This window comes from Spermophilus citellus (genome assembly GCF_964194105.1).
Source record: "Spermophilus citellus genome assembly, chromosome: 3".
Classification (NCBI taxonomy): Eukaryota; Metazoa; Chordata; class Mammalia; order Rodentia; family Sciuridae; genus Spermophilus; species Spermophilus citellus.
Window position 1 is genome coordinate 21,862,307 of NC_138184.1, and position 13,962 is coordinate 21,876,268.

A 13,962-nucleotide genomic window follows, 5' to 3' on the forward strand; every position below is an offset into this window, starting at 1 on the left:
TGCACACACGCACGCAACGCGGGGACACGTCCCTCCCCGCGACCGGTTGCCAGTTTCTGATTGGCTGGGATGGGCTGTGGGCTGGAGTTGGAGTAGCCGCGCGGACGGGGCGCGCGGACTGGGTACACAAGCGGGTCCGGTGGTGAAGGGTTTTGTCGCTTTCGGTAAGACGCACGTGAGGCCGGCATTATGAGTCGGCGCACCCGACGGCGGCCCCGGAAAAAGCGGGCAGCGCTTGAATGGATCTAAAGGATCTTGGGAGGTTTGGGGCCGGTGGCTGAAGGGGAGCGATGGCCGGGGCAAGGGAGGAACGTGTAGCTGGCGGCCTCGGGTCTCGCGGATCGTGGGAAGGAAGGGTCGGTAGACAAGGCCGGGTCCTTTCGGCGAGCGGATGCGGAGGCAGAGAGGATTGAAGCAAGAGAAGTGTGAGACCCTGGGGCCCTGGGGAGGGGATGCTACTGGGACTGGTTGTCGGGAGGAGGAGCCTGAGCTTGCCCTGAGCTCGGAACCGTGTTGGGATCCGGGGCTGAGGAGGGATAGTGAGCGTGAGCGCTCCGGCCTTGGAGCCCTGACAAGGTCACGGGAAGAGAGAGGACAAGAGGGTGAAAGGTTGAGGAAAGGGCGTGAAACCAGAGGATCTTCCAACCTAGATTTTCCCTGATCCCCAGTCCGGTGTTTCCTTCCATCCTTTGCGACCCTATCCTACCCAGTGAAGGTAAGAAGGCCTAAGGCCTGATATAAACCTGTAGCAGCATTAAAATTTCTTTCTGACAAGTAAACCTGCCAGTTGGAGGTTACAAATGCGTAGCGTGAGTTCAAAACTGTGAGAAGCCAAAATGATTTAGCAATTCGTCTTTCGCTTTTATTCTTGGTTGGAAGGAGCTCTTTCCTTCTTCTGGGTAATACCCACCAAAGGATTCTATGCTTCAGAAAGTACCAAGGCACTTTTCAGTGTGACCGGTTTGGTGGCAGAGTTCTGAAAATTGAAGTAGTTTAGCACAACACGAATTCGGAGTCCTGTATAGCAGATACTCTCATACTTTTTTGTGCACCAGAATCATTTAAGGGGGCCTCTTTAAATACTGATTTGTTGGGTCCTGTCCCAAATCATCTGAATCAGAATTTTCAGGCTGGGGTGTTGGCAGCCATTTTAAACAAGCTGACAGGTGACTGATGCAGAATCAAAGTTTGACACATTGTATTAGATCATAGTTACTCTGACCAGATCCTTTACATCGCCTTATGCTAGGCAGCTCATTTTCCCTTTCACCTCTTCTAGTAGTATTAAGCTTACAGAATAATTGGTGTTCTACAAACTGAATATCTTGTTATCATTTCCTCTTTTTGTCTCTGTTCAACATTTTGGCAGATCTGGAGTAATCACTGTGGGTGAATGAGATACTAAAGGAAAATTAGTGAAAAAGACGATTGAAAATCAAAGAAATAAAAATTGTTTGATTAGTTAAAATCACTGAGGGAATAAGACTATTTAATGTAGACATGCCTTAAACAATTTTTTACAATTCAAAGAGAGTGTTGTGGGTTTTAATTTAAGAATGTACTTTTATTTTTTCAGATTAAATTTGTACCAGCATCTATAGAATGATGGTTTAGTAATCTCTTATCAATCCAAAAGAACCCTGGACTCTTATCAGGAGAGCTGGATCTAATCCTACTATTCTGATTCTATTCTCCCTGAGTTGTATTCCTGGTTTTGAGCAATTCATATAATCCTTCAGGACCTTTTTCCCCACCTATAAAATAAGGGTATTGATAATCATCTGGTACGTGTTGCTTTCAAATTATATGATTTGTGGTTATTGACTTTGAAACTTTAAGAATGACATTTTCAATTTTAGTAGCTATAAATCATGAATACTTGGGAAACTCTAGGTGGCATTAAGACAGTTATCAAAAATTTATATTCAGAAAGTATTTTAGGTATATAGAATATATAGACTACATTAGAATTATATCATTTATAAAAATAATATAGAGATATAATTTGAATTTAGAACAACAACTCTGTGATGTGTGTTAGATTTTTAATATTCATCTTTACTGACTTTTATCCTGAAATGTGCACATGATGTGTTCCGGATCAGAGACAGATAATCATTATTTCTTTTGTGTTTTTTTTTAATATGTATATATATATTTAGTTGATGAACATAATACCTTTAATTTATTTTTTATGTGGTGCTGAGGATCGAACCCAAGTGCCAAGCAAGTGCTCTACCACTGAGCCACAGCTCCTAATCATTAGTGTTTTAAAGCAAATAATAACCACAAGGTTTTCCACATCCTGATTCCCCACCCCCACCCCCCTGAACTGGGGATTGAACACAGAGGGGCTGTAAGGCTGAGTTATATCCCCAGTCCTTTTTAATTTTTCTTTTTTAGGTGGGGGGAGGGTCTCACTAAATGGTTGAGGTTGGCCTCGAACTTGAAATCCTTCTTCCTTCTCCAGAGTCACTGAGATTACAGGTGTGTACTACTGTGCCCAGCCCTACACCCTGATTCTTACTGCAGAAGCTTCTCTCAGAAAGCTAAATCAAATATCCTACTCATACAAATTTCAAGAGTCTGTATCATAGATAAGGAATGGAAAATGACAGACTTCATCTGTTCTTCTTTGTATATACAGTAGTAAAGAGAGAGTCATCTCCCCCTTTCCTGAAAGGAGAAAACCTTAAGTATATACAGTTTGGTTTTTTCATACTGACTGATTAACTCTACAAATACATATAACTTATTTTTAATTGTTGAGAAACATAACTTTTAATCAACAAACATTTTGTGGTGTACTTATTCTGTACAGGTCGTTGCAGTAAATCATGAAGATAGATACAGAAAGTATAGGATTACGTAACCAAAGCACATATTGTAGACTTAAAGAATCAAAGAGGACTTTCCAGAGGTAGCTAGTTAGAATGCAAACCTGAAAAAATAGGGGTTAGCTAAGAAAGTTTCCGAAGGAGATGGAAAGTGGGGAGAGAGAAGAAAACTGTCATAGGAAAAGGAATCAGCTTTTGCAAAGGCCAGAAGTATAGAGAAAATCTAAGAGATTTAATGTCATTTTACAATGTGGCATTGAGAAAAAAAGGTGGAAAGAGGATTTGTGAACACACAGTTATATATTTGAGAAGTTTATGAATAAGTATGAAGGCAGCTAATAAACATCCCAGCCTAAAATAAACTCAGTGTTAAATTTCTCTGTTTAGTTCTTCAAATCAAATCTCATGTCTTTTCTTTGTGAAACTTCTCAAGCCTTCTTTAGACATCACTCCTTTGAAATTCAGTTTTGTCTCTTATGTTATTGGCAATTAATCACATTTTCACTTCTCTTTTTAAATAGTACTTAGTTTTTGAACCATTAGTTCCTTTAGTATTTATATAAGAGTTTATTCACTTTTGAAATAATGGAATACAAAAAAAAAAAAAAAAGTCTAATTTGAATTTTCCCCTGTAAAGTTTTCTTCTTTATTAGATGGTTCTTCTCAATGGAGTGGGGCTTTGAGGGATGAATTCAATTCTCAAACTAAACATGCCCTTGATGTACTATGAATTAAAATGCATTCTGTTGTTGTATATAACAAATTAGAACAAAAAAATTAATTTAAAGAAATACTAAAAATACTACCCCCTTTAGAATTGCATTTTCTTGAGGGCCCTTACTGCCATTTATCCTGTTCGAATAGCAAATTGTTGAAGAGGGCTTCTCTTATTGAAGGGAGTGTGATGCAAATGAGAAATTCAGAAGTGAAGGTAGGATTTTATATGGATAATGGGATGGTCAGTGCACTTATGTATTGTGTTTAACTTCTTTATCTGTAGGGTAAAGTTTATGGGCAGTTCAGATAAGTGTCAGGCTGGTCACTAAGTCTTTGTCTCTAAAAGGAATAAATAATAAACTAGGTAGAAAATTTGGCTATTTGAAATAATCTTTTAAAAAAATCCCACCATCAGTAGCAGAGATTAGTGTAATACAGTGGAAATATTCAAAGGTGGCATGTTGGAGTTACCAAATCAGCAGTTGAGGGCAATTAAAACTGTGTTTTAACTGTACTTTAAGGTGCTTAATAGAATTTCCAACATGATATTGAAGAGTCAGTAGGAATTATCACTTTGGTTTGAGTACTGTTTTTAATAGTATGATGACATTTAAAAGAAATTGGTTGTTTGGGAGAAAAGGTAAAATTATGGAGTAACATATATACAACTCTAAAGATGGCTATAGATTTAAAATAGTAATTTCTAAAAATATTTTTCAAAGTTCATGAATAACACATATCGGGTTACTCATGGAAATTAGGAATATTTACATTCATTCAGGTATTGAGTAGTGTTCTAGATGCTTTTATAGAACCTCATAGAAATTCTCTTTCAGGAAGTTTCTTCAAGCAATCACTATGTCAACCAACACAGATGTTTCTCTTTCTTCATATGATGAAGATCAGGGATCTAAATTTATCCGAAAAGCTAAAGAAGCACCATTTGTGCCTATTGGTAAGTTGGACTTCGATATTCTAATACTCAGTCTGCTATAAGCTTAAAACAATGAAAGCATGATAAGCTTATTCATTGAGCACATCCTAAAAGAATTTATTTTCAAGTATTTTTTATTATGTTTTTGAAATATGCTGAATACAAAATTCTTCTGTGTGTATTCAGACATCTTATCTTATTAACTCATATATCAGTGAGGAGTTGAGGAATCCCAAGTCTACCTTTAGGCTCAATGACTTAGCAAGACTCAAAAGATTCAAAAAAGTATTAGAGTCATGGTTATGGTTTATTATAGCAAAAGGTTATAGGTTAAAGTCAACAAAGGCATGTGAGATAAAGTCCAGGAGAAACCAAGCATAATGTTCCAGGTATCCCCTCCCAGTGGAGTCACACAGTGACATTTAATTCTTCTGGCAATGACATGTGGCAATATATGCAAAGTACTGCCTTCCAGGGGAGTTCACCAAGCCTTGGTGTTCAGGTTTTACTGGGGGTGAGTCACATAGGCATGCAGTCCCTTGGAAGACATAAAATACAAAACTACATGATCATCTCAATTGAAATCTTAAAATCAGTATATTAGAATCAAGCTTATTCCAGAAATCAAAAAGAAATACAAATTATACTTTTAGAGTTGAAACATTAAAAACATACCTTTTAAAGTCAGAAATAAAACAGGAATATATGTGAACACTATTATTGTTGTTTGAAGTTGTATAAGTACATGAAAAAAGCTGTCTCTACATACTTTAGGAAGTGGGGTGTGTGTGTATTTTTCCTATACAGATAGTTACATATAGTTTTATATGTATAACTATCTGTATAGGAAATCTAAGAAAATAAGTGAAGAACAACTGAAATCAATTTCATGAATGCCTCACAAAACATCTAGGAATATTTAAGGCTTTACCTAGAGAAATTAAAACTACAAAATTGTATTTAAGGACACAAAAGGTTTGAATGGAAATTGATAAATGTACCACATTCTAAGATCTCCATTCTCCTTAAATCCTTTCTCATTTCTAATGGTGTCTTTTGATTTTCTTTGTCTTTGGTTAGTCTTCCTAGAGCTTGTACTCTTGATCCTTTTCTGTGCTAATGTAATTGCTTGAATTTCCTAATCTCTCAGGTTTTATTTTAACCTCCACACTCAAGTACTTAACTTCTCAGTGGTTAGTGGTGTGTATATATGGCTATTTTGATAGCTAAATTTTGATTTTGTGTTTACAATCTTGCAATACAGCCTTTCTGGAATTTGAAAGTTTCTTTGTAGCCTAATACATGTTCTCATTTTGCCAAAGCTTCATAGACATTTGAAAGAATGGATGATCTCTATGTGTTAAATTAAAATATTGAATTTTATTTATTTTAAAATATTATAATTTAGTAAAGTTATAATGACACCATTTAATTTGGTCATTTTTCTAAAAGAAACATTATTTTTCCCATTTTTGTCATCTTCAAGTATGATATGCCTTATGTTGCTAACAATTTTTTGCTTCATTTATTTTGTTGCTATGTTGATTAGATTATTTAAAGTTTATGACTACTTTTATAAACTAACCTTTTATTATAAAATGCCTGCATGTATGACATAATCAGTGCTTTTTACTTAGAATTCTACTTTGATATTAGTATTGACACTCCTGCTTTCTTTTTATTTGCATTGCCTAGTTTTATCTAGGCAAATTCTTTTATTTTTAACTCTTTAGTGTAAATTAGTTATGTCTCCTGGAAGAATATGTCCAGGTTTTGTTTTTTTAACCTAGAAGAGGACATTAACCTATGTTGATATTATTGTAATAAGTTCTCTTAGTTTTGTTTCTACTATATACTTTATTTTCTGTTTGTTGTGCTTATTGTTTCGTTTGTTCCTTTATTTATTTATTTTTTTAATGATTTGGAAGTTCAACTATTCCTATACTACTGGTAGTTAGTTTTACAATTTTAATTGGGGTGTATTTTTTCACTTACTTCAAAAGTTAAAATATTGTAACATTGCGATATATTCATACTAGCCTTGAAAATCATTCCCTAACTCAAGACTTTCAACACACATATTTTTGTTATAATAATTATAACTTTAATTTCAGATTATTAATTTTTACTATTATTAATTTCCTCCATCACACCCAGGTATTTTTCATAGGATTTACTAACTCTATTGCTTACCACCATATCTCACACTCTGTTTATTTCTTTCTCACTTATTAATTTCTTGAACTGTTTTTTTTTTTTTCCTCAAAGTTTTATATAAGTACATGGGTGATTACACTTTGAAAACATCCAAGATTATATCATTCTTGAATGTGTTTTGTCTTCTAAACGATTGAGAGCTTGGCCTTGCATATAGAATGTTAGGGTCATTATCCATTTAATTCAAACTCTTAGTATTGCTCTATTGTTTTGTCTATGCAGTGCTATACTTTCCAGTATAGTATCTCAGATTTTGAAGTATATAGGCAAGATCTCTCAGTGCTGGTAAAGTATAGATTGTCTCTGTGATATTAAGTTATTGCCTTTAGGAAGAGCAGTAGGACAGGAAAGAAGAGTTATAAACTCATTCCATAACATATAAGACATTGAGCATACTTGTTGTATTTTAATAATCATTAGCTTAATTCCTATTATTCCCTGATACACCTTTAAAGGACTTTATTTAGTGGCTCCACAAACCACATTTTAAAAAATAACCCTGAATTTCTGAATTTGCTAATGTTTGCTATCAATTATAGATTTTTGGGTTCTAGGGGGAAATTTTTTTTAAACTGTTATTTGTGTTCAGCTAATTAATGATCTGATAAATTATCTTATAGAAATAATAGAAAAGACATTGATTAATGTTAAAATCCTCTTGGTCCCCTTCCCCTATGCATCTAACATATTTACAACAATTTGTTTTATAGGAATGGCAGGTTTTGCAGCAATTGTTGCATATGGATTATACAAATTAAAGAACAGGGGAAATACTAAAATGTCCATTCACCTGATTCACATGCGTGTGGCAGCCCAAGGCTTTGTTGTAGGAGCGATGACTCTGGGTAGGTTCCTAAAGAAATTTCAAATTTGTGGTTTCCCATTAATGTATTTCTTTAAAAACAAAGCAAGAGAGGTACTTTTAGCAGACCTTGAAGCAGTTTGAAAATACAAGTCATTTTCACCTAAAAATTGAATTAATAAAAATAATTAAAGTGTGATACAGTTTTACTGTCTATGATGTATCCTATTAAGGTTTTAAAGAAAGATTTAGATTTTAAAGTCTATCACTGAATTTATAATTTCATTAAAGAATCTAGACATGCAATTAGGGTTGGTAGTAACATCAGTTTTCTGAGAAAGACCTGATTGCTATTTTACTGAGTTTTTAAAGATGAAAAAGATTTTTTAAATGTTTTTTAAATTTTTTTTATACCTTTATTTGTTTATTTTTATGTGGTGCTGAGGATTGAACTCAGGGCCTCACATGTGCTAGGTGAACGCTCTACCGCTGAGCCACAACCCCAGCCCTTTAAAATGTTTATATATATATGCTTTGGTTGGCATTATAATTTTTTTTCTGGCAGGGAGGATACTGAGGATTGAACTCATGGGCACTCAACCACTGAGCCATATCCCTAGCCCTATTTTGTATTTTTATTTAGAGACAGGATGTCACTGAGTGCCTTGCTTTTGCTGAGCTTGTCTTTGAACTCATAATCCTCCTGCCTCAGCCTCCCAAGCCGCTGGGATTACAGGTGTGGGCCATCACGCCTGGCTATAATTTATTGACTACCTGGTGTTATGGCAACATTGTGACTCCTTTTAAAAATGCTAGATAAATATTCGTTGATCTTTAAAACAAATATTGTAACATTGTGATATATTCATACTAGCCTTGAGAAATTATATATAAAAAGAGTTTTAGAAATTTAAATTGTTTAGGAAAATAGGATCTTATTCCTCTTGTAAATATTCTGTACTAGCAAGGGTACTATTTTTAGCTATTCTGTGAATGTTTTGTATTTTCTTACTATTGAAGAGAATATTTTAATACTTAACTAGCATTCTTTTTCTCTAGGTATGGGCTATTCCCTGTATAAGGAATTCTGGGCAAAACCTAAACCTTAGAAGAAGAGATGCTGTCTTGGTCTTGTTGGAAGTGCTTGTTTTTGTTATGTTAAAGTTATATGTTTATGTCAAAAAATAAATCCCTTGAGTGGGTTCAGGCTGTAACACGGTATTTTGAATAATGGCTTCTTTTCTTGCCCACTTGATTTGCCTGGTTATCAAATTATTAATGACTTCATTGACTGGATCATTCAGGGAAGTCAAGTTAACACAAAAGAAACATACACTGGATAGTGTTACAACCAACACTCACCTTCTTAAATGCTTATGACAGAAATTACTTCTAAAGAAGACAAAAGGCCAGGCCTGAATTACTCCCAGTTTACTACAGAATATCATACACATATTTTGAATGTTGGGTGGGAATCCTACTAAACCCAGTTAATTTAACTTTTTTCTACCTGCCTTGTGAACTGGTTTAAGAACTTCAGTTTTTTAGTGTTAGTTGGCTCTTAAAGAATTATTTCACATTTCACAAACGTGCATGAAATATAACTTGTAAATCTTCCCACAACTGAGAGAAAGAGAGGAAGGGAGGGAGAGTGTGTGTGTGTTTAAACCATACCTGGAAAGCTCACAACAGAACTGCATAGAAGTATTTATTTCAGAATCACACTTATAAACATAATAATTTAATTATTGGTTCTTTTATAATTGCAGAATTATATTTTTGCTGTTGTATTAGAATAATTTTTAAATGTTATCTTGAAAGAGAAATATGTATTTTAAGTGCTAATACAAAGGTAAATTAAGAACACGGTTTTAATGTGTGCAGTATGTTTATTTTCTCTGTATGAATTGCAAGTGTTAAACAAATTACCTAAAATGGAAGTGATTGCTGGTTTTGAGCAAGCTGGTCTGGTCAGACATTATACACAAGCTTTGGTAAACTATAGCGTGTTTTAGTATACTTGTAAAATTCCCTTGTCTAACCTGAACTTACATTCCATGGTGATAACGTGGTATATGTGTTGTTATTAAAATAACGAACACATCAAATGTCTTGTATCTGTTTGTTTGGAAAAATAACTCATTCTTCAGAGTAGCACAAAAATTAGGTTCCAAGAAAAAACAATGTTTTATGCTTTTTGTAGGAACTACCATTTAAGAATACCTATAAAGTGGAAATAATAAATAATATACATTGCGTATTTACTGTGTCACACATGCTCTAAGAACTTTTTATATGTGTCACTAAAGCTTCCTAACAACCCTAAGAGGAGGTAGGAACTATTATTCTTGTTTCACAGTGAGAAGACTGAGGCAAGGATAGCAGAAGCAACTTGCCCAAGGTCTCGTAGCTAGAGAAGGTTTTAAGTGTGGGACTAGAACCTGAGCAGCCTTGCTGAACAGCCAGTATTCCACTATATTATGCTGTCCCTGAGCAGCAAATGGTTATTTGTGTGTGTGTGTGTGTGTGTGTGTGTCTTTTGATTGGATGGATTGACTTTTTCTGTAAGAAGAGTAACAATCTACTATTTTGGAACTTTTTTTTTTTTTTTTTTTTTTAGAAAATCCCAGGGTGATAAGTAATATGGTTGATACCAACTGGTATTAGGTACTTGAAATGTTGGCCGATGTAAGATTAATGCTGGAATTACCTGGACTAAATCAGAGTTTCCTCAGTCTTTTCCCACCCATGAAAGGAGAGCTTAGACTAGAGAACTTCTGTGGTCCTGTCTAGCTGATAGGTCATTATGAGCTCTAATTAGAAACTATTTTTTTCAGCTTTGGATAGATAACAAGGTGCTCGTAGGCAATCTTAGCAATTGTTTTGTGAAAGATAATCTTTTTATAAAGGAACAAATTTGGGAATAAGTTTCAGAAATTTGTCCTCCCCCCTTTTTTTTTTTGTACCTTACTTTAATTATATTTTGCTATTTAGGTGAATTTTAAGATATCTTAATATATGATATGCTTTCTTTTGTGGGTAGTTTTTGTTCTGACAGTTATAACATTCTTTGCAGCCACTAATAATTTCACATGAGCAATTTCTTTTATTTTTTTAGTGCTTTTGCTACTATGGATTGAACCCAAGGATATTTTATCACTGAGCAATATCTCCAGTTCTTTTTATTTTTTAAGACAGGATCTCACTAAATTGCCAAGGCTGGCTGGCCTCAAACTTAAACTCTCCTGCCTTCGCCTCCTGGGTCACAGTGATTACAGGCACACATCCCTATGCAGCCATACGAACCATATTTAAAACTAATGTAGTCTCCCCTCCACCTCTAATACTAGCCAATATTATCTTTCCTAAGAGTTTTCTCTTGTACTGTTTTAAATATGCTTATACTTCTATTTGATGTGTCAGTTCAGCTTTTAACTGATAGGCCTTGATTGCCAACCATTAGAGATTACATGACCAGAGAACTTATTCTATATCCCATGCCTTCTTTCTCCTTACCTTCGAGAGTTTTATTAGTTGTTTCATTTCTACATTGTGGGAATATATAATGTTTACGTTCTGTTCTGCCATTTGCACACTTCTTTCTCTCTATTTCTACAATTTAAACATTCAAAACAGACACATTCCCAGTAATTTCTTGGTTGGCAGAAATTAATGATAGTTTTTTAATTTTAATAGTTTCCTCAAGAAAGATATGGAAAAATTCCTCTAAATTTTTGCATGTTTGAATATTTTTATCTGTAACCTTTACACAGTAAAAACAATTTAGATATAAAATTCTTAGTTTACATTTTTCTTGGGAATATTGTAAATATTGACATAGAGAAGCCTAAGTCTTGTGAAATTTCCCCTAAATAAGAGATTTTCTTTTTTTGCTTGGCTGCTCAAATTCTTTTAGTAAGTTCAAAACTTCAATTATACTAGTCTTGGTGTTGATCTTTCTGTGTTCTCTGTTTTCAGAAAATTGTCATTTTACTAGATAGGTACCCTATTGATTTTGTTTAATTATTAACTTGAGAATCATTTTTTTAGACAAATGGCAGAGGATTGTGAGAGAATAAAGGTGAAGTGTTAAGATGATAATGAGCATTATATGCTCAAGAGAAAATAAGTGGGAGTGCTTTCCTGAAGGAGGGAATGGTAAATAGTTGGATGAATAGGGTGGAAGTTCTTGGAAGTGGCTCAAGTGGCTGTGATACTGTGTTTTATTGAATGGGATCCTGATTCCGCCACTTCTAACTAAACAGCCATGGTTTTCTCATTTATAAAATGGGGACAAGAAAACAGTAGTAAGTGTAAAGGGCTCAACATGGCATGTGATACATTCTCAATTGGTGGTTGCTTTGCCATTATTACTGGGTTAGGTATAGGAATGCAGCAGCACAGGAGAAGTGGGCCCTGCCCTCTCCACATATAAAGTCTAGGAGGGGAGGCTGGTATTAAATAAGTTATTACATGATGACTACTAGGTACAGGATACAATGCGGACATCTGGTTGAAGGACTTATCCCAGGGTTGGGATTGGAAGAGGTCTCCTCAAGAAAGCAATATTCTACTTTAAGGAGATGGTATGTTGATTTTCATTGAAATTAGATTTCTTGGCTTAATGTTGGATGTTGAAGCATGGGTGTATCCAGTATATTTTTGTTGAATTATTTAGAGAAGGTTTTGGGTTTTTTACATTCACAGTCCTGCCACTCCTAGAAAAAAGAGTTAACCCTCCATATCTGCAAGTTCTACGTCCATGAATTCAACTGTGGATTAGAAATGTTCAGGGGAGAAAATTGTGTATTTACTGAACATGTACAGATTCTGTTTTCTTTTCAATAAACAATGCAATTTAACAACTGTTTACAGATAGATAGTTATGTATTATAATTAGAGACAACTTTTTAGAGTATTTACATAAATTACATGCAAATACTATGCGATTTTTTTTATAAGAGTCTTGACAATCCAAGAATATTGATATTCACAAGGGGTCCTGGGACCTATCTGCTGAAGTTACCCAGAGAGGACTATACCTATTTTTAATTTCTGAACAACAGCGACATCTAGTGGTGAGAGTTGGAATTTGAGTCCACAGTTGAGTCCCTAAGTATAGTTTTCTTTATCACAAAGCCAGAATTTTGGAGTGGTCCAAGCCCTACTGTGAGAGGATTGGTTCATGTAGGTCTTGCCTCTTATCTCACAGATGAGCCTGCTGCTCAGATAGTTTGAGGGAGTTGAATTTAGATTTCATCCCCATGTAAATCTATAGCCCTAGCTACATCATAGCTACTAGGCCAAAACCAAGCTGATCTAAAGTTATCCAATAGTGGGATTGTCAATAACTTTATATGCTTTTCCTGTTTGAAAGCTCTTCAAATTTCAAAAGGGAAAATAAATGTGTGCCAGCCTTGACTGGATTGTTATTTTCCCAGTAAATGCTTTAACCTGGGATCAGTGTAGGGGAAGAACCAGCCCTGTGCATGCAGCTGTTTCCTTCTTAAATAAAGAGAGACTGTATAAATGATGGATTCAGGTTCTGAAATTAAGTTGTTTATTTGCAGTTCCCCCTCCCCCACCCCCAAAAAAAGAGAGAGAGACTTTTAACCTTTAAACACTAAAGAGAGAAGAAAGAATTTGTTTTTAGCAATAACAAAGTGAGGCAAATTTCTTCTAAATTCAGCAGTGATAGATGGGTCTAGAATAGAGGTCAGCATGTGGTTATCCCCTTTGGAGGAACCCAGGATTAAGTCCTCTCTGTGAGTTTTCATAACATTGGTGATTTTTTCCCTTGGTGAAACTGAGTGAGTAAATTTTTGCAATCACGCTTTTCAATGATGTTTAATCTCACCTCATCTCATACCATATTTGCTGTCTTCCCTATTGGCGGCCCTTCCTAGGTCATTCATCCTGTCAGCAATACCTCCCTTGCTCACTGTCATCTCCTGGGCATCTTTCCTTCTTCCTATTTTATCATTAAACCAATCACCAAGTCCTATCGGTTTTTCATTAGCAGAATCTCTCTCATCATTCAGATTTGTCCTTTTTCCTCTCCCTGTTGCCATCGTAACCTAGGCCCTTCACCTGTTTTTGCCACCTAATGCTAGTCAATATTGTTTCAGCCTTTCTAAGAAGGAGGTTGAGGAGGTCTCACATACATATTATACTCTTTACTATGGAGATGGTAAATACAGTAAGTGCATGAAGCCTTGGGGACCTCATCAACAGGACAGAAACAGATAATTACTGAAATCAGGTGACTCATCCAAATATTTTGCAAGACTGACATATGAGCCAAGAACAAAACTGAGAAATTAGGGAGGAAAATTACATTACTATTCTATTGTGCTGAAGGCTTGGTGGAAAGCCAGGGTAGATCTCATCTATCAAGGAGTTCCTTGGGACTAAGGATTGCTAAGTCTTGGCAGAACATTGAGTTTTTTAATAAA

The 13,962-nt window shown here is 35.2% G+C and overlaps 1 protein-coding gene across 3 annotated transcripts; it reads left to right on the plus strand.

Annotated features, from left to right (window-relative positions):
- The first annotated feature begins 25 nt into the window (after positions 1-25).
- On the plus strand, positions 26-9,376 carry HIGD1A (HIG1 hypoxia inducible domain family member 1A). 3 transcript variants are annotated; one of them, XM_081284835.1, is made up of 5 exons: positions 185-425; positions 651-715; positions 4,391-4,509; positions 7,416-7,550; positions 8,567-9,376. In XM_081284835.1, the coding sequence occupies exons 3-5, from the start codon at positions 4,413-4,415 to the stop codon at positions 8,614-8,616; spliced, it is 282 nt and encodes a 93-aa protein (XP_081140961.1). In that variant the 5' UTR covers positions 185-425; positions 651-715; positions 4,391-4,412; the 3' UTR covers positions 8,617-9,376. The 3 variants fall into 3 exon arrangements, with proteins under 3 accessions (XP_081140960.1, XP_081140961.1, XP_081140962.1); XM_081284834.1 differs by lacking the exons at positions 185-425; positions 651-715 and adding an exon at positions 26-164; XM_081284836.1 differs by lacking the exon at positions 651-715.
- Positions 9,377-13,962: the final 4,586 nt, after the last annotated feature.